The sequence below is a fragment of the Manis javanica genome, chromosome 7, assembly GCF_040802235.1.
Source record: "Manis javanica isolate MJ-LG chromosome 7, MJ_LKY, whole genome shotgun sequence".
Taxonomy (NCBI): Eukaryota; Metazoa; Chordata; class Mammalia; order Pholidota; family Manidae; genus Manis; species Manis javanica.
In genome coordinates this window covers 39417424-39437126 of record NC_133162.1, presented here as the reverse complement: position 1 = coordinate 39437126, position 19703 = coordinate 39417424, and the positions used below count along the sequence as shown (strand labels likewise).

Sequence of the window (19703 nt, the reverse complement as noted above, 5' to 3'; positions counted from 1 at the left end):
GGCACTGTTTTCTGTAACCTTGCCTGCTACCAACAGAAGTGCCCAGAGAGGCCCTCCCAGGGCACTGTTCGTCTCATGGAATGGTGAGATGGCTGCCTCGGCCTACCTGCCTTCCTGTTCTCACTTCCTGCAATGAAGTGCAAATGGACAGACTAGGATGTGGTGCCAGGGCTAGCTGAAGAGCTAAAAGCAGAATCCAAAGGCTGCTTCAGAGTTTGCTGTCACTGATGCTGGAAAAGAAAGGGAAAGACAGGGAGGCAGGGAGAGAGCACACCAGCATGCACAGGGACATGGAGAAATCACAGACATGGAACGAACGGACTTGAGGAAACAGGGAAAGCTACGATGAAACTGATTTGGGCTGAGTTCCCATTGGCTCTCTTTTTTACTATCGTTCTATCACTGATGGCGGTGTAGGAAGAAAAAGTCCCGGTTTCAAAGCCCAGAAGTAAAGTAAATAAAATTTGAGGAAGTTCACCCGAAACTATACATCGAAGAAAATAAGATAATTATAGGCTGTTGATTTTTCAATGTTGCTTATTAAATTAACTCTCCCTTTAAAAGACACCAGAGCTGTCAGCATAGGGTGTGTCCTGTTTTAGACCTTCTCCCAGAGCTATTTCCACCCCTTGTCCCAGTATCTGATTTTATGTACTTCAAAATGCCATTAGTTCACTCGAGTGACTTCAGTTCTATTGAGAATGTTAATTATCTGCCCATACAAACCAAAGGCTACTTGGGATAAGCTTATTTTGTTTATTATCTGACAAGACTCAAGATTACACTAAACTGATTTGGCTATGTCTCCCTTCAACCTAATCATACTGGACTTCTCCTCTCAACTTAACCATTGAATTCAACAAGGAGTTGAATGCCTCCTTGTGTTATATTTATATCCGAAATAAAAGTCATGCACAATTTAAAATTAGCTACAGTAGTTTGCAAAAGGGTGGATGTAATTGTGCAGGTTTAAACTATTAGTAAATTGAAAGGTTGGTGTGAGTGATCACACATGTACTTTAGCTAAAACTATTTCCAAGTGCAAGTCTAAAGATCTGTTTCTCTTCTAGCACATGATTAATTTGTTCATGCCAGGTTTACTGACAGATTGTGGCCAGCATCATGTCAGGCAGGTCTCAGCAGGTTTGAATCGATAGGGTCCTATGTTGTCACTGCACCATAATTTTAATTGTCCCTTTCTATTAGACTTGGCAATCAGATATCAAGCAAGACTGAAATAACAAGAATCAATTCTGAGCAGAGAAAAAGCACCATTTTACAAAGTCATATCAAGGGGAAATGGAACTGCTTAGAACCTAAATCTATATTTACGTGTGTATGCTAGACATATATATCTTATGTCTGGCATATATTTCATATTTGATAGAATAAGAATATTGCTACTTGTTTAAAGTCTGGGTGCATATCATTCTAGTGCCTTTTAAGAGAGCTGGCACTCCTCAAGGACCAGGCAGGGTAGAAACACAATCAGGATGGTCAGAAAATGGTGATATGTGCCCGGAACCTAGCCTGCCATATCAAACAATCCAGTCTTGCCAAAAATAGAACAGTCTTGTGATGAATCCTTACTGGTCACTACTGGCTTCACTTTTCGGATGCTGTTTTTGAAATATTTTGTAAGCGAGTCCTTCTTGGAAGATCTTTCTGTCCGAAGAGCTTGGCCTTACCTCTTGTGGGTTCAACAGGAGACAGTCATTAGCATATTATGGGAATTAATAGCAACCTGCGAGCAGTAACGGACCGCACCTCCAAGGAGAGGTGCGCTGAGCAGGAGGGCCCTGCCGTTAGAAGGCAGATGTTTAAAACCGTGTGAACACTTTTAATATATTACCACTCCTCTGGGAACTGGCTCCTTTTCTTCCCACTTCAGAAAACACATAATGGGACTCTGCGTTTCAATTTAACGTCCCTTGAAAACGGAAATCTTTCCCCTTGTGAGAAAAAAAAACAGTAAGGAGGAAGACGAAAAGCAAGAGAGAAATGAATTCGGCAGTCTACAAAGCGCGCTGGCTCAACTGGGAAACGGCGACCCAAGCAAGCTCCGTAATAATATAATGACCTTTAATGAGTGTCTTGGGAAACGATACAGCCCTAGCATAAAAGACAAAGGGCAAAACCCATCATGGCTCTGCTGACATTAATTCAAAATGATTTTCAGAACAACTAAAGAATGTAAGAGAAGTAATCTGATCCGCCCATCTGACCTCACTTTGATTCAAGGGCCCTTCTCCTGCCATTTCTAATTGTCCAACCCTCTACATTTCACATCTGCTCATATTTAATGAAAAGCCCACTCTCACCACTGCTCTTTGAGTCAACCAGATCTGTCAAATGGGCACCACCCAACCCCACCAGCAGCGAGGAAAGCCCAGGGTTGCTGTTGTAGCTCTGCCAGTGGAATTCTGTGTAGAGATAGACATTTTTTAATTGGAGAAGAAGGGCTTATGTGGGCACATGAAAGGGCTCAAATTGGAATGGATTTTTCTAACTTATTATTAATGGTCAAAGGTGAGTGGACTCACACAGAGATGGATGAAATCTGCTTTTGTTTGATGGAGTGATGACGGCTGGGAGACAAATGAAACAGAGGAGGCAACCCCCAGCCCCAGCCCCCAGCCCCTACCCTCAAGCTGTCAGTACCAGTTAAGGCTTCAACACACAGCCGGAAGCTGCTCGTTTCCATGGTGGGGCTGATTCTGGAGGGATAGGAAGGACAGCACTCTCATGCTCAGGATGTTACTGAGAGGACAAGGCAATCCCCCCCACCAAGTTCTCCTCCTCCTGGCCTCCATCAACTCTTGGATTAAATTGCAGAGCTGAGAAATCCCTCCAATTATGGCTTCTCCTGGATAAAATGGAAGTTACACATACTGGGGATCATGGGCCTCACGCAGGGGGCACAGGTTTTGCTGTGACTGGTTGTGTGTGGCCAGTGCCAAAACATGACCACAAAGAGCCCGAATGGGTCCTTCCTTTTCTCCACTGCATCTCTCGCCAACATCTTAGAGTCTAGAGGTTATCTGAAAACAGAGGAGTTATGCCTTAGCAGATGGGTAACCCAGGTGGGCAGGTGGCTTCATTCGCTACCAAAAATCAAAGAGATGTGGCCAAACTGTGTCACTGTAGCTCATCCCTTTGTTCTCCCCCCATCCCCACCCCACCCCCAGTTCCTGTCTTTGAACCTAATATCTTGCCACATCTCTTAGACAAATTCTTTGTGTGGGTGTGACTGAGTTCACCTTCTAGTGTCATATGAGCTAGAGAGAAATTTCCCAATGAGAATAATGGGGTAAGAGTTTATACTGTGGTATCTACATGAAACACTGTAAAGGAAACGTCTTCCTAGGATTTTAGGCCAGTGTGGTTAGGAGAGTCCAAAATCCCTCTCAATACAACCTCTATTAGACATTACTTTTACAAATCAATCCTGTCCCTCGGCACTGTTCTGGAGGAGCAATAAATCATGAATCAGAGACGATGATTCTCTGGTCCTAGATCTAACTTTTCCAAATGCCTCTAAGACAACTCGATGCACAGATCATGACTCAGCCATGAACTGCAGGTCCAAACATCAACACTGGGCATGATACACCACTCCCCTGCACACACCGACGTTAGGGTTCCCTCAGCCCTAGAAGCCTCCATGGGTCACTGTGCTCACCAGGCTGGTACCTCCTTCAACACCGGCCCAGGTAAGTCAGCAAGTTTTCATGGGAATAAATGCTCAGGAGCAAAGTCCTCTTCCTCCTTGATGCCTGTGGGAATAACTCCAGCTGGTGAGAATTTAGTTCAGCCAGCTCTGGACACTTAGAAGGGGAAAGAACAGGTGACAATATAGTCACCAATAAATGTGCCGGGTTCTTTCAAGAGGAAGTGATGAAGCACAGAGGGAAGAATTCTACCTCCTAAGCTAGGAAAAATGTGAAAAGAAGGTTACAGGTACACTTTCAGGCATCCAAGTCGTCAAGTGGAACCACAAACTCTTCTGCCCTTAGCTGAGGACCCCTATTGCAGCACCTCCATGTACAAGCTGGCGTTCAGAAACACCACATATCAACGGTGTGAGTAAGACACCAGCAAAGTCCATGCTGAAGATGAGGATGGGGGAGGCCGCAGGGACCAGCTACCAGCTGCGAGGCCATAACGGGTTATGTGACATCACATCTTTGAGCTTGTGGGCTCGTGACCTCAAAGGCCTGCACAACGGACCCCAGGTAGTCACTGAGTTTTGTGTTCACTTGCAGTTTTTGTTGGTATTTGGAATCATAAATACTATAAGATACCTCAGTTAAACAGGGGGCTATATTTTTGGAAAAATGGAGTATATTAATGGACCAGTCCTTTCAATTAGTCATGTCTCTGAGGGGAAGCCCCAGACTCCACCAGACTACACAGGTTGGCGGGTTTAGAATACTCCTTTCCAGAACAGAGGGCACAGTCTGGCACTGGAGGAATGAGATTCAAGTTAGAGAAACACAGTTAAAAAAAAAAATTGCACCTGTACCTCCACCCTGTTGCCTTTAGGAAGCTGAGCTCACTGAAAGCAGCTGAATGCCAGAGGGTCTTGTTCTCTCTTGTTCCTTTGCCCCAATCCAATTACAGTCTCTCCCCAAATATTAAGATACACATTTTCACACCTCTGTATTAATATGGTATTGGATTTGCTGTCATATGAATTTCCACTTAAATTTATTTAACTGAGAAAAAAGGAGAACATCACTAGACTGTCCTAACACACGCCATGACAAGGAGCCCAAGTTCACAGGATGGGAAGGGAGGCCTTCCCCAGGACATACACAATGACACAGGCTGCGAGGGTAACACGTCACCACATACGGGGTCACACTGGGAAGAGAACATCAGCTTGGCTGACTCACAGAACCACAGCACAAGACAGAGATGATACCATAGACAGCACAGACACAGAACTGCATGTGTTGGGGTTGAACTTACAGGCACGGAAACTGGTGGAGGAATCATTAACAGAGACAGAAGAAAGTGGGAAGGCTCTCTCAAGGGTGTCCACGTTACCACGCACACGGCCTGACATGCATGAGCAGTCACGCTCAGAACGTCCGCAATCAAAACAACATGCCCGTCTCATTCTCTTGTAGATGGACATCTTGGCTATAACCATGTGGGTGGATGGGAGGAGAGGAAGAGTGGTAGTTAATGGCAAGGTCACACACAGCAAGGCAGCTAGACGGGAGCTAAAGGAATTTAACACAGGTCTTAGTTCACATCAACAGTCTTGACCCAGAAAAAAATACAGAGTGACTGTTCATCACAGTTTGGTTGCACATCAGAAATAGTAGCGAAAATATAAATTGCCTTTATAGTCCCCCAAGGCTGTTGCATATTATTTTTCTTCCCTAGGTAAAGCAGGTGACCACAAGAAGGGGCATGGCTGGTAACAGTCGGGTTCTCAGATGAGAAGAAATGCACATCATAGACAGCAAAAAAGTAACCGACATTTTTCCACTTGCCCAATTAATGCAGGAGGACAAAATGTACACACAGCCAATCAATTAATTGCTTATCTGGTACAATAAATGGTTTTTGCAAGATGCAAAAATACCTAATATGTAGGCTTTCTAATTTCCATCCATTTCTGGGCATTAAGCAGAGCTCGGGACAAGCTTTCATCAGATTAGATATAAAACGATTACATGTTAATATAAAATCTGAGGATGCCTCTGCTGAACTTCCCCAGAGTGAGTTTACATGATGCCTACAGGAATTTAAATTTACCCTTGACAGAACAAATATCCAAATCTGTCCACATAAGAAATGCAGCTACTCAAGGCTAACGCTGCGTATTTGACATTAAAGGCAGTTCACAAATAAGAAATCACTGAAAGCATATGAGATGTTGGTCTATTGGAATGCATTTAGTTACTCATGGGTGTATTTTCTGCTTAAAGCTGAGAGAATCTGAAAACTGCATCAGCTATTTTTCTCCCCATCCACCTAAAATTCAGAAAGCAAATGGGCTATTGGTTAATCATAATTTTTTCTTATATAGCACATATTAGCCAAAACAGATTAAAGATCATGAAACATGAAATAAGAGAATAGATCTCACGTAACATATCTTATTTAGATCTGCATGCAGCATTGATAGTTCTTCTAAAGCTAGTATCATAGGTTCCATACTATCTGGGTACCCAACTCAGGTGCTAATCTACCAAAGTTGCTGGACATCCTATAGTCATTCTTAAGACCTTCACCTTTACGCTTCAGGCCAATTTATATTTCAGTACAACAGGAGGCTCTTTGTACCTCATTTGGATGCTACAACAGGCAAGCTTGTTTGCCTAGCACTTAACATGAACCAGCCCACTTCTCTCACAGAAAGGGAGAATTAGTATTTATTCCAAGCATCACAGCCAACTGGGAAACCGGAACTGGAGAGGTGTTATTCCCTGTGCCCAGACCTTCCATTTTAAAACTCATTTTCCCCCCCTCTTTTTCTTTGTGGAAAATGGTTGCACTCTTACTTTAAAATATGGCTTGTGGTTTTGCCCTCTTTGAATGTTACAGTCACCAGGAAGAGGGGTTTAAATCTCTCAAATGGGTCAAGTCCTGTTCTAAGACCTTTATGACTTGCCAAACAGTATATTTGTCAAGCAGGGGTAACGTTATGATTGTGAAGAACAGGCATTGGGGGAGATGAATGAAAGATCTCTTCAGCAGCAACTCCATTCCCAAAACTTGGCTCACATTTTTAGTGACATGTTCTTTTAGTATCCTAGCTAGTCAGTTCTTCAGATCATCATCATGCAGCCCCAGCCCTGTTCAATGCGTGGTAAATCATTCCTGGGCTCAGCTTTTACCAAAAAAAAAAAAAAAGTTCTACTACAGCATTTGAATCAGAAGAATTTAGAAGCATGGTGTGAACACCCAGACACCCAAACAGCAATGGTGGAAGTCAGGACAGGAAGAGAAGTCTTCAGTTGAAGACATGAAAATAAAATTATTGTAACTATATCCAGGTTTGGTATACAACTTGTAGACTGCTTGCTTGTTTTTTTAATTCATTCTTTTCCTGGAAATATTGATGCATTATTTATACAGACAGGGGAAACGAAGATGATTTTTTATTTCACTGTAGATAAATTGTTTTGAAAAAAATTTTAATCAAATGCTGTAGCAGAAGAGAAGCCCATCAAACTCTGAAAAGCTATGCTTCTCATTAGCAACAGTCCCTGGTTTTCATTTCCATACTCCCCCTTTGGGTTCATGTACAATAATAGGATCTGACACATTTATGGGGAAAGAAAGTTCTTCCATACATATACCATCTTTAAGGACAAAAGAAGGGAGGATGGGGTAGAATAAGTTTTGAAATGATTTTGTCAGAGGTAAGCCCATCATAGCGGGTGACTTACACCTCTTATTTGATAAGGGTTCAGGAGGAAAGACAACTGCAAACCATGCCTCTCGGGAACTGTTTGTAACTGTTACTGTTGGCTATTCTGGAGACCATGCACTGTTTTAAGATTTCATATCGTTAGCATGCAGGAACAGGCTGAAACTGGTAATCGAAGCAGCACAAAACCATTTGCTATAAGAAGATTAAATGTTAATTATAAGCAGTCACATTCCAAAGCAGCGTATGCATAAAAAAGCAAACATGCTATTACTCGTCACTCCTTCCCACTCCTCACTTGTACTCTCACACCAAATACAAAATAGAAATCTCAAAAGACACACAAGCACCACCACAAAAAAAAAAAATCAGCAGGAATGATCAATGAGAGGCTCAAAGACAAGACAGAAACAGTTAAAAATGACTGAGCCCCACACTGTGACAAACCTTTGTGAATCACAGTGTCTAGACCCAGGTGCCACCGACTGGGAGGGTGGCTCTCGTGCTCTACTTCAGGATGGTCCGTTTTCCCTGAGCCCCTGTCAGGTGTCTTCGCCTATACACTTCCAGGTCCACTTTCTTAGAAGGTAAGGCCCATGGTGACCTCCTGTCTGGTGGGGTGATCTGTCAGGCTTGAAGGATGTATCCCAGTCAGAAAGAGTCTTCCTCTGGGCCATTGTAAGAGTCATAAACAAGCTCTTAACTAAGAACGAATGAGGATTTGCCTCCCTGACAGGAGCTGTTCCAGAAAATGCAGACACTCTTTGTGTAAAATTATACTCTCAAGTCATAAAATAAAAATACCAAAATTAAGTCATGGACCTCCTAATTTGAAAAATATCACCCCTTTTCTCTTTCAGCTCTCTCTGGCTTCCTAATTGTTCGGTTTTGTTTTAGTGACTCATGGGATATTCAGAACCACTGGTATTTTACTTCCATTTCTCCATGATTGTTTCCTTTTCTAGAGCTGATGTGGGTTAGAAGGTTAATTTTAGATATCAGAGTGCCACTTAAAACTCCCAAGGTTAGATTTCAAAGAGCACTTTGAAAGTTTCACTACTTACTTAAAACAGAGGTAAGTTTCTTATCTACTCTCTGGCACTCTCTCCTTTGGTGTTGCTGACTTTCTTTTTTCCATAGTCACCCATTGCTCTCTTCCCAAATCTCAATCTTCCGAAAAGGGAGTTTTCCCCTAGGTTTCGATGGTAATACAACGTAGATCTATGGGGACATCTAGTGGATCTGTCTGGAAGAACAGCTAGTTAACAGACCACCTTTCTCTGAAAGGGACCAGGAAAAGGACCCTGTGTGGCTCCAAGAATTAAAATGTGTGCTGTGTCATTTCAATTCAGTGGTTCTCTCAATCCATAACGGATGCTTAAGGGGCAGTGAGGACAAAGAAGTGAGAAGTTCTAGGAGATGGTCCTCACGTGGTCAAGAGTGGCACCTTGCAAACAGCATTGGCTCTGCCGCCAAGGCCAGAAGAGTAGGCCCACTTCTGCAGTAGTAGGCTGGCTCTCTTCAAAGCCCTGCTGCTGCTTCCTGAGAGGGAGAAGAGGCAAGGGTGTGTCTCTGGAAGGTGTGAATACTGTTGCTACCTGTCCTTCTGTCTTAGAGCTCCTGGAACTTCATGCTCAATTAATCGCCTCCACAGGCCAACTTAACTCTGGGAAAGCAGAAGTATAAGCCTCCGGGGACTCAGTTTTCTCTTTGGCCCACATTATAAGGTTTTTGTTCTTGGGCCTTGCCACAAATTCAAAGAGGCTATGCGGCTGCCAGAAATTAGGCCCTGGGTCCCACCTTCCTCCACAGAACTCTGTCCTAACAGTTTTACAATTTGAGAAAAAGCTTTTATGTGTTTTCCTTCACCACAAGGAAGTGGATATTCATCCAATATTTCCATGATGACTTTCCAGTACTACTTGTAGAGACAAAATTAAAGTATTTCCTTAATGGACATCATCAGAGATATCTGTTTACTTTTCAGTGTTTAAAACTGGGAGATTTCTCAGGACATACTCTTGAACAACTTTTCCTATATTTTCAAAGGTCGTGATCATGAGAAGGGAAACCTGTAGAGAAGTGGCTGCTGTAGATGTGGCTTAGTTACTGCTCTTTCCTTGCGTCAAACTGACAATCAGCTGTCAAATGCAGGCTCTCTGCTGCCTAGCCCTTCTGAGCCAAGCCTGGAATGAAGAAGGAGTTGGACTCCATCCTGTTCTCAGCACCATCTGCCTCCTGCATCAGCAACCAAATTGTCAGCCAATTTCCAATTGCACAGTCTTAATTTCCAGGGTGGGTTAGAAGGGGCAGGGAAAGCAGTGCTGGACTGAGAGGTGCAGGTGGAGTTTTCCAACTGCTGGGGAAAAAATATTTTATGTTTTAAATGGAGCAAATTCAAGGGAAGACTGGTGTAGAAGGAAAAAAAATTGCCTTTCAAGTCACGGACACTTTTCAGATTGCAACCTCATGTTCAAAATCAATCCGGCGAAGGAAGGATTAATTCCAAGCCAAACTCTGGAGCTGCTCTTCATATGCTCAGCAGCAGCTAAAACTATAAGGAAAAATATCCATGGAAGAAAATGTCCATCAAGGTATAAGGTTGAGGCATTTGTTTGACGTAACACTGGGAATCAGAGAGCATTGTTTCCAGTCCTATAAATGAGGAATGATGTCTTCCCTTAGCAAAATTTATCCTCTTATCTTCTGGAGGAAGAAGTTCTTCCATGTGATTTTCCAAGAACAAAAAGAGGGGGCCGCAAAGCTCATTAACTCAGCAGTACAGAGTACACAGAGCTAGTTGGTCCTACCCTCGACACCATGCTGTGGCTGAGGAAGGCAGAGGAATTTGGCACTAGAGTGGTTTGTTGATAGGCATCATGTTTTCCACCCATTCTGGAGGTAAATGGGGAGGAGGAGTCAATTCTGGCAGATTTGTGCGTTGAACTGAAGAAGGTCATTGTTTTGTTTTTTTTGTACATTGGGCCTTCTATACCCTCAAACTCTGAAGACTAGCCAAAATCAGGTAACGAAGCTGGCTGCTGGAACGTGAGAGTACTGATTGCTGAGACATCTTCTCCAAATTCCAGGGCCTCTGGACTAAACTGCCCTGCAGGGTGGGCCCCTGTATGCGAGGGAGGACCCCATGCTTGTGGCTGGTACAGTCGAAAGCAGCCTGGCTCTAAGTCACACACAGAAATGCTGGCCCTAAAATTGCCACATCTTGTTGGTTGAGTGGGGTTCTACTCCTTGAGTAAGTTAGGAGTTCAGAGACTTCTTTTACTTGTTCAGACTTCTACATAGCTAATGAAATGGAACTTTCTCCTTGAGCCATCTTTTCCACCTTGAACAAGTAAATGGATCTTCCAACATGCCTAACCAATACCCAGGGAGGAACTGTGTGTGTCCTAGGGGATCCTGATTGAAAGAGAAACTTTATTGTAAAGCAAGGGAACTTCATAGACTGTAGGAAATAATTACCACTGTGGAAATACTTGTCTCCAATAAGGCAGTTTAGATACTTACAGTCCCAAAGTTTGGCGTCCAATTAATTCTCTAGCAAGCACTTTCTCATAGAGAGAGGCAAATACATTGTAAGAAATACATCACTCTCTCTGTAGAATACTTCAACACTTATATATAAAAATGTACATTTTTACATATAAAGTACTGTTATATATCATATATATATCACAACCCAGGAATATATATGTAGCACATGTGCTTTGCTTCAGGATAGGAATTCAAGCTCAAGAGCAGAGGAGACCAAGTATAATTTATCAAAGGCAAAGCATGGCAATGACCCCCAATTGATGAGGCATCGAGAGCTATAGTGGTAATTACCTCAGCCTACTCAGTGTCCCCGGAAGGTCCTGAGACATGGCCTTCAAGAGAAACACTGCTGTCAAGGTCTTATTTTCAAATGGAAAAATAAGACAGTACCAGAAGCTGGCAAGAGGCTGGGGGGTGGGGTGGATGAACGGAGGGGGTTCCCTGCTCTCAGGGTTCTTCAGCTCCACGCTACTCTGCAGACCGTGTTAGATGAGGGCGTTGGGGCATGATGTCACTGCTACATGCAACATAAATACCAAAAGAGGAAAAAAAAAAACTGAAACTGTACAGAAAATAAAAGAAGTTTCTCTTCTAGAGAAAGACAGGGGCACTGGACTCAGGGCTGCTGGGAACCCATTTTACTCACAATATATCACTACCAGAGGGCAGTTAAAATAGAGTAGGGGCCGTATTCCAAGGCAGCAAAGGGAAAAAAAATAAATCAAAAATATGTCAATTATTATAAGTTAAGGAAAATTTCTTCAAACACATCAATTTAGACATGACTTGTCCCCTAGGAGTCCACCCATTGGCAAATGTCTAGAGGCTGGTGGGGAGGAAATGTAAATCATTAGACCAGGTTTGTTATACAGAAAAAGATAATGGGTAAGTAGCAGGTTCTGAGAGCTTGCTCCTTGGCCAGACAGCTGAATTTGACTCTGTTCCTTGATGGAGTGCTATGAAGAAGTGGAAAGAAATGCAACAGTTAACCTATATATCACAAAATTTTCAGAAACGGAATGTCCACACTCGATATTTCTCCACATAGTACAACATAAAACGTTTCAGGTTATTGACTGCAAGTGAATGGGGTGGTAGGGAGGGGTTGGAACAGGAAGACCTGGTTGGGAGGGGAGGAGGCTTAGGACACTGTGGATAAAGAGCAGTGACTGTCATCAGCTCTGCCTTCATGGAGATGTAACATTCCAGGGTGAATTCTTAATATCTGGCCTAACAGATTTGGACAAATGATGGTGGGATCAGCTTCCCTCCCCAACTTAGGGCACCAGGCAATATATATTCAAAGGTACAAGAACCCCTCCCCCCCATGAACTATTAACAATTCTCACTCCTAATGAAAATGTATTTGCAACTAAAACCTATCTTCCTCAATTTCCTAATTTGCCTGGCATGTGCATGAGAAGGGTCATGGTTAATAATTTGCTTTATTCTAACCACCCCTGACACATATACATTTGCATCCTGCCCTCTGTAACACAGGCTTCTATGACCTTTTAATTGGGACAAACAATAGTTGGACAATTCTGATTCATACCAAATATTAACCCCACAGCTCAGGCCCTTTACGAGTTGAGGAGCCCCTGGGGTAAGGGGGTGGTGCAGAGAGAAGGGAGCAAGACCCTTGTCACAATGGCTTGATTTTGGAGAGGAATCCCTTTGGCATAACCTGTGCTGTGCATGATGGGAGATTGTATGCTTCACTAGCTGAACCATCTTTAAGGGAAATGAAGAGAAAAAACCCATTTCAAACAATTATTTGCCCCTCTCTCCAGGATGAAGGGAAAGTCAGCTGCTGTTTGCTAGCCTGGAACCAAGATGGAAAAATATCCTAAAGGCCAAGTTCTCATTTCTAGGGACTTAAAACCTGTCTGCTGGATCCCACTGACGTGCCTCTGAGGGACATTCCACGATCAGAGCCGGAGTCAGAGAAGCTTTCCCATCATCCTTCCCAGTTCCACTCTGGCCTCCCTAGAGTTTGTCTCTGTCCAGTCACTAGGAAGAGCATTGAATATAGGAATTGACTTGATTTCCTTGCTCAAAATCTCCCAATGGCTATATTTATTATAGAACTAAAACCCAAGTTTCTGTCTTCGTCTCTCATCTCATCTCATGCCACTTTCTCCCCAGTCCCACCATTCCCACTGGCCTTCCTTTCTTCCAGCACCACAGATTTATTCCTGCCTCTTGGCCTTTGCCTCATTCTTCTGCTTGCCTAGACCGGGTACTGGCTTCAAAGTCACCTCTCAAGGGAGGCCTTCCAAACCTTTCCAGCTAAAGCAGAGGGCCTACATGGCTCCTCACACCCTCCAGCAGTCTCCTCTCTCCCCTTGGCATTTATCACTTTATGAATTTATTAATTGTTTTATGGTCATTGTTTGCCTCCATTCACTAGAGTGAAGGCTTCCAGAGGGCAGGAACTTTATCTTGTTCATCCCTCCAACCCTAGCACCAAGAACAGCGCCTGGCACAAAGAAGGTACTAAAAACATGTGCATGAACAATCCGTAGGTGGATTTCACAGAGACCCCCATGGGACCAGGCTCTTCGGCAAATATCCAGCCATGGGTTATTGGCCTCAGCCCTCCTCTGCATTTCCCACCTCCTCCACTGCAAGAGTTTCCTTTCAAAGAGCTCACCTGCTTGCATTTTATGTGTATTACTCCTTCATGTTTACTACCACTCAGGATGGTGTGTTCCCTCTAATGGCAATGACCAGTGAGATGCCTGTATTTGTATGTTCATGACCAACCATGCAGGGCTGGGGTAGATGCCCTGGTGAGAAGGGCCTTTTGAGTCATGGAGTTGGGGGAAGACTGGATGGGGAGTCTTCCTGGGAGGCTGTCAGAATCAGAGAATTCTTAGGCCCCGAGAAGTGAGAGTCTCTTTGCCTGAGGTACTGATAAACAACCACCTCAGTAAGGGGCTGGAGTTGGGGGGAAGTGGTCATGGGTGTGAATGGAGAAGCCCGGAGCAAAACAGTGGGCCTGAGCTGCCCCCAAATTGGGAAGCGGCTTGAGATGTCTGCAGAAATGGCCCTAGACCATGTGCTCCCCAGGGGTGTTTGTCCGAAAGACGGATGTCTCCATGCTCCAGCAGAGTGATCAATCACACAGTTACTGTGCCCTCCTTTAGGGGCGCAGTGAGAGAAGCCCTTGCCTCAGTCGGCATAGCTCAGGAACGTACGCTTCTGTCCAGTTTTGGCTTGTGAGAAAGCATTTCAGGGGTGATCTTTCATGACTGCTTATATTAATCAGACCCAAGGTCATCCACTTTGCCCTCCCCTCTCTTACAGAACAATGAGGTCCCTGAGAACCCGGAATCCCGGACGGCCCCTGGGTGAGCTGAGCCCTCGTCTGTGGGCTCCGTGTCATCTCAGCACTCTCATCCTCCCACTCAACTTGGAGCCTTCCTGTTCTCTGTTCATAAAATGGGATTAATAACACCCCCTGTCAATTACACAAAAGTTACGGTGAGGATCAGAGAAAATAATGGTCATAAGGAGCTTTGAAAACACTGAATCACGGTAGGAAGGAAGGCGTCATTATTGTTTTCTCTAGGGTTGTGAACGATTCTATTAGGCAGGGCAACATAATTACTGCAAAGGCATGGCCTTCTCAGGGCAAAGCCCACTTCAAGTCCTGGTTCCTCAGAAGCTTACCGTCCGTCTCTTTCAGAAGAGGCCCCACCGGTGAGCTGCTTTGGAGGGAATTTCAGACTGGATAGCCAGAAGTCACTAGCCCAATCTAGTCTACCCCAAAAAAGCAATGATGCTGGAGGCTGGTTAATGAGACAATAATAGCAAAGGGGGCCAATCGTGATGGCCAAGTTCTTTTCTTGGGCCGGTGTAAAGGCATCACAGCTGAAAACTCTGGCTTTGGCACCAAAACTTGCAGTAATCACAAAATGAAAAAGAGTCAGCTCCCATTTGGGAGTCGGAGTCCTCAGACTCAGTTTCTCTTTCAGCCCCTAGTACAGCCATCTTTACAGCTGGTGGTCCCCCGTCCAGGGGACATCCCTATGCAAAAACACTCCCTCCTCCATGGTCTTAGCTGCCCTCCTTTTCATACACCATACTTACTATGTGCAACTGCACACATCTACACAGGTATCCCTTTAGTCAAGAAGTGGGGATTAGGCACTAGGTTCACTCCTATGTGTTATGTGTTGATGGTGGTGATTTTTCATCCTCTGCTCTAATAAAGTGAGGACAGGTATTTACTTCATGTCTCTTTAAACTGCTGGGTGAAACATAAACATATTCAAGAAACCTCTTGATGTTTAGTGTTTCTTTAATAGGAGAAGGAGGAGGGAAACACATTTGGGGAAAAGGAAAGGAGAGAGGGAGGGAAAGGGGAAAGAAACACTACTTACGCCGTTTGCAGCCGCATTTTTTAATTCTTTTGGGATCTGTGATGTCATCATGACAGGCCTTGCAGTAAAAAAATGCCCTGGAGAAAGAGAATGGAAACACTGACACGTTTCATAATCCACCCAAATGAAATGAGTACCACATTTCCTCCACTGCGGTGCCAAATTAATGAAACACGCCAGCACTAATTTCCTTTCATCTTCTGAAAGGTTTAGACATTTACAGACGGAAATGTTTGTTGCAAGACGGTTTATTTCAAACACGGGACTCTGCAATTTGAGTTAGTGCTTCTTTTAATAAACTTTCATTTGAACAGGAACTGGGGGAAAGGTTGCTGATGTGACACACTGTGTCTGCTCACTCGCCCTTCATTTTTATGAACAGCACTGAGGGCTGCTCCCCAGAGCACGTGGGCCTTGAGCCCCGGGCCCCTGGCAGGGGAGTTAAGTACATCTCCGAAATCTCACAGTCTGGTCAAATATATACTAAAGGGGGTGGTGCAAAGGTGACGTTCCATGGTCAGATAAAAACAGTAGCCTTGTTGCTTTGAAAGCCCTATTTCTCTGCAGTCAAAGTGAGAGAGAGGCTGAGGAGTACAGTGTGCAGGGAAAAACAGAAGTGACAACGCAAGTGGGTCCTCTGCTGAATTCCTTCTGGGACCTCACAGCCTATGTTCACTCCCAAAGGGGCAGGACCAACTCCCATCCCCTCCAGCCTTAAGAACACGTAATAAAGGAAGGTTTTCTTCTCACTGTGGAGCACAGCTCAGCTGACTGCTAGAATGGGGTGGGCAGAGGGTGTTACAGGGTTGGGTGGATAGGAGATCCAGAGGAAGCAATCAACAAGAAATTCCCCTCCTCTGACTTGGGTCAGTACATGAGGACGAGGTACATCGGCTATGTCAAAGGTAATCCGGATGAGACACAGTAAGATGGCCCAAGCACTCCTTAAAACGCACAGGGCCTAGACCTGCACTGGAGGCCTGTTCTTTCCATCCTGGGGTCACCGGGATAAAACTCACACAGCCTTACAAACTTCTGGATATGGGGACTAACAAAATCCCTGGCTTTACACTGTACTTCACCACTCCCAATGTGAAATTGAATACCAGGGATAAACGGCCTTTCTCGACCAGGGCTATAAAGAAATAAACACACTTCGTGACCATTTTAATCCTAGGTTCCTTTTCATGTTTTTCACAGGATGCATTTATGATCACACTGGCTGTAAATCAATGTTAAGACTTGTGCATCTGAAAGAGTTCTTCGCGACCTTGCAACCAGATCCCTGAGTCCCCGAGGACTCAGTGTCCTCACCTGTAAATCGAGGATGTTGCCATGACCTGCTCAAATGCATCCTGTGCTGGACTTGGCCAGCCCCGGGACTTCGAAGTGCAAGCCCAATGCCCTTTCTAACCTAGGAGCTCATCCACCATCTCTTTAAGTGCCAATTCTCATCCATGTCGCAAAAGAAGAAAAGATAGCTGATTGTTTGCCCTGAGGTGGCAATGTGGCTAAGAAGCCAACCAGTGGTGACCTGCCCTGCAAGAGGAAGGACAGGAAAGGTGGGAGCAATTTTGCTTTCACTTTCTTTGGCCATTTTCTCCCTTTGATGCTCCTACACATAGTAATGATGACAATAACAACAGCCAACATTTATAGAGCACAGACCATACACCAGCTACTATCCTAAGCATTTTATAAGTATTAGTAAATGCTTTGATTCTCAAACAATCCTTTGAAGGATGTACAATTATTATCTATGGTTTATAGAAAAGGAAGCTGAAGCACAGACAGGTTAAGTGACCTGCCCAAGGTCACACAGCTAAGAATGGCAGAGCCGGGATTCAAATCCACACAGTCTAGCCCCAGAGTCCAAGGTCTTAAACACATCTCTACTAAAGAGGTGATGAACTGATAATGAATCTGAATGGACTGTTGAAAAGATAAAGTGTGATTACTTCATGAATTAAAGCTGGATTTTGAAAGGAAAATGACCAAACAGGTAAAGTTAATGAGTGAAATGGGGTGGGGGTGGGGGTCTGTGGTGCCCTGGAGATATGTCCCCCAGCTGGAAGGGGCAGAGTATCTAAGCTCCAGCTGATTTTTGTCAAATGCCGCTTCTCTGTCTTGCCCACGCATCTCTGCCTCTCTCCTGCTCACCTGGCAAAGCCGCCCCGCCCTACTGCACACCTCCACCTGCCCCCCAGAGCTGAGGAAAGGAAGCTGACTGTGCTCACTGCCTCACCTTAAGTCCAAGGCCGTGGACTCCAGAGGCCTGTTCACCCTCCTCAGGGTCCACCCCGTGCCTCCTCCTCCAACCTCAGTGCTCTCTGCTCTCCGCTCCACCTCCTCTCCAGCTCACCGCACCTCTTCCCCAAGCAGCCTTAGGCTGGTGGCTTTGACATGCACATCATCCAGAAGACCAAATCTACGTCCCGCAGGACTGGTCTTTAGGGTCTCCTTGTCCTCTGGTTGTTGCGCTCGGCCAATGGGAGGAGCCAGGACACTGGGGGGTGAGAAGAGACAAGCCCTCCCCTCCCCCAGCAAACTCATGAAACGGGCAACATTTCTCTAAAGGACACAGATCCTGCCAGACAGCCTTTCCTGCACTAAACCTCGTTCTCCAGGTTCCAACAGCCCTCCTTCCCCTCGACTGCAGGTCTAGGACTGAGAGTGCCTCCCCTCTGTCGCTAGTGCTGGGGTGCTCTCACATCCTTGTTGGTTTTCCTTAGCTCTCTGCCCACGAGTACATACAGTCCCTTCCTAAAACTCACCTTCCTTTCACCATTTAAGTGTGCCATCTGCTTCTTGCCAGGATGCTCACTGATACAGTACTCCAGCTTACATCTCCAGCCCTCATCTTTCCCCAGAACTCCAAAGTCTTAGATCCCACTGCCTTTATGACTTCTCCACGTGTACGTTTAGTATACATCGCCTACTTAACACTACCCAAACCAAATGGAATTCTTAATTTACTAGCACCGTAAACTTGCTCCTCCTCCAGTTTTCCCCATCTTAGTAAGATTCCAGCCTCCAGCCAATTGCAACGCTCTTAATCTAGGCTCCATTATTGATTCTTCTTTTTTCCCTCACGTCTTATATCCAGTTCATCAATGGGTCCTACAGACTCTCCAAAATATATTCTAAAGTGGTCTCACTTCTCTACACCTCTACTCACCCATCTAGCCCAAACTCTACTCTCTCACCTGAACTGTGCAGTATTCTTCCCATCCCTCAGCCTCCGCTCCTGCTCCACCATATCCCATCCTCTTCAATGCTGGATGTACAATGGAAAGATCTTTTAATAATGTAAGGCAGACGACATCACCCCCAGCTTAAAATCATCAGTGACTTCATTTCGTAACAACTCCAGCCTCTGTAGGAAGGCTGATGGGAACCAGTCCCTCCTTTCTCTCGAACCTCATCTCACAACTCTAGTCCCTCAGATACTCTTTCCCTTGGTTCTCTGAGCACAAAACTGTTCCCACCATATCTCTTCTTCCCTTCTGATCTCTGTGTGATGGATTCTTTCCCATCACCTCCATCTCGGCTCAAATGGCACTCCCACAGAGCATCCTTCACTTACACCCAATCTTAATCAGTGATCCAGCTGCATTAATTCTTTGCACCATGAATAAACAAAACTGCAATTCTCTCCTCCCTAGAACATGAGCCCAAGAAAGCTTTAACTTCCACCCACTGCTCACCATTCTTTTCCAGGCAACTAGGGCAGAGTGTTCTAGAAAGTAAGTGACCTACAGGCATTTGATGAATGCATTACTATGAGAATAATACCCAGTAATTCTGGAACTCCAAGTTTTTCAGGGGAAATTAGTAATTAGAGATTTTACATATAAGATTATGACTTCTTCATCTCAGCAACATTTTTTAAAAGTTATGACTCAAATGAACCATGTCTGCAAGCCAAACTCAGTCAACAAAGCATCATTTTGTGACTTTTACATTAAAGACTATGTTCCAAGTTTATCTAAAAATGAAAATATTTAGTGGCAAGGAGTAAAGGACAAGTGAACAAATGCTTGTCCCAAAATGACTAGGACTGGAATTGGGTGGTTTCATTTCTCCTAAAACACTGCATCTGAGACATTCTGTGAGCTAGAATCCACTCACTTCTTTTGTTGCTTTTTTGCAGCAGGAGGTGCAAACTCAATACTAGATCATCATAATCTACTTTTCCATTTTTACAAAACTTGTGTAGTTACATACAAATCTCTAAGGTGTTTTCTGTGGTTTTCTGCAGTCTTCATCTATTTGAAATCCCCTAACTGACGACATTTGCTCTGACACCTCACACACCATGGAAAATTACAGGCTGGTGTTGAGGCTGACTGTGTCAGCATGTATTT

At 44.5% G+C, this 19703-nt stretch overlaps 1 protein-coding gene across 26 annotated transcripts in view; it reads right to left on the bottom strand.

Moving 5' to 3' along the window:
- The window catches only part of KCNMA1 (potassium calcium-activated channel subfamily M alpha 1), a 696669-nt gene that overhangs the window by 111908 nt on the left and 565058 nt on the right, over positions 1-19703 (bottom strand). For 23 of the 26 annotated variants that reach the window (XM_073240755.1, XM_073240756.1, XM_073240775.1 and 20 more), the window contains exon 18: positions 15337-15413. In XM_073240755.1, the coding sequence (XP_073096856.1) occupies positions 15337-15413 (77 nt within the window). Of the gene's footprint in view, positions 1-4974; positions 5149-15336; positions 15414-19703 lie in introns of all 26 variants that reach the window. The other 3 variants (XM_073240789.1, XM_073240790.1, XM_073240791.1) reach the window with 1 other exon arrangement.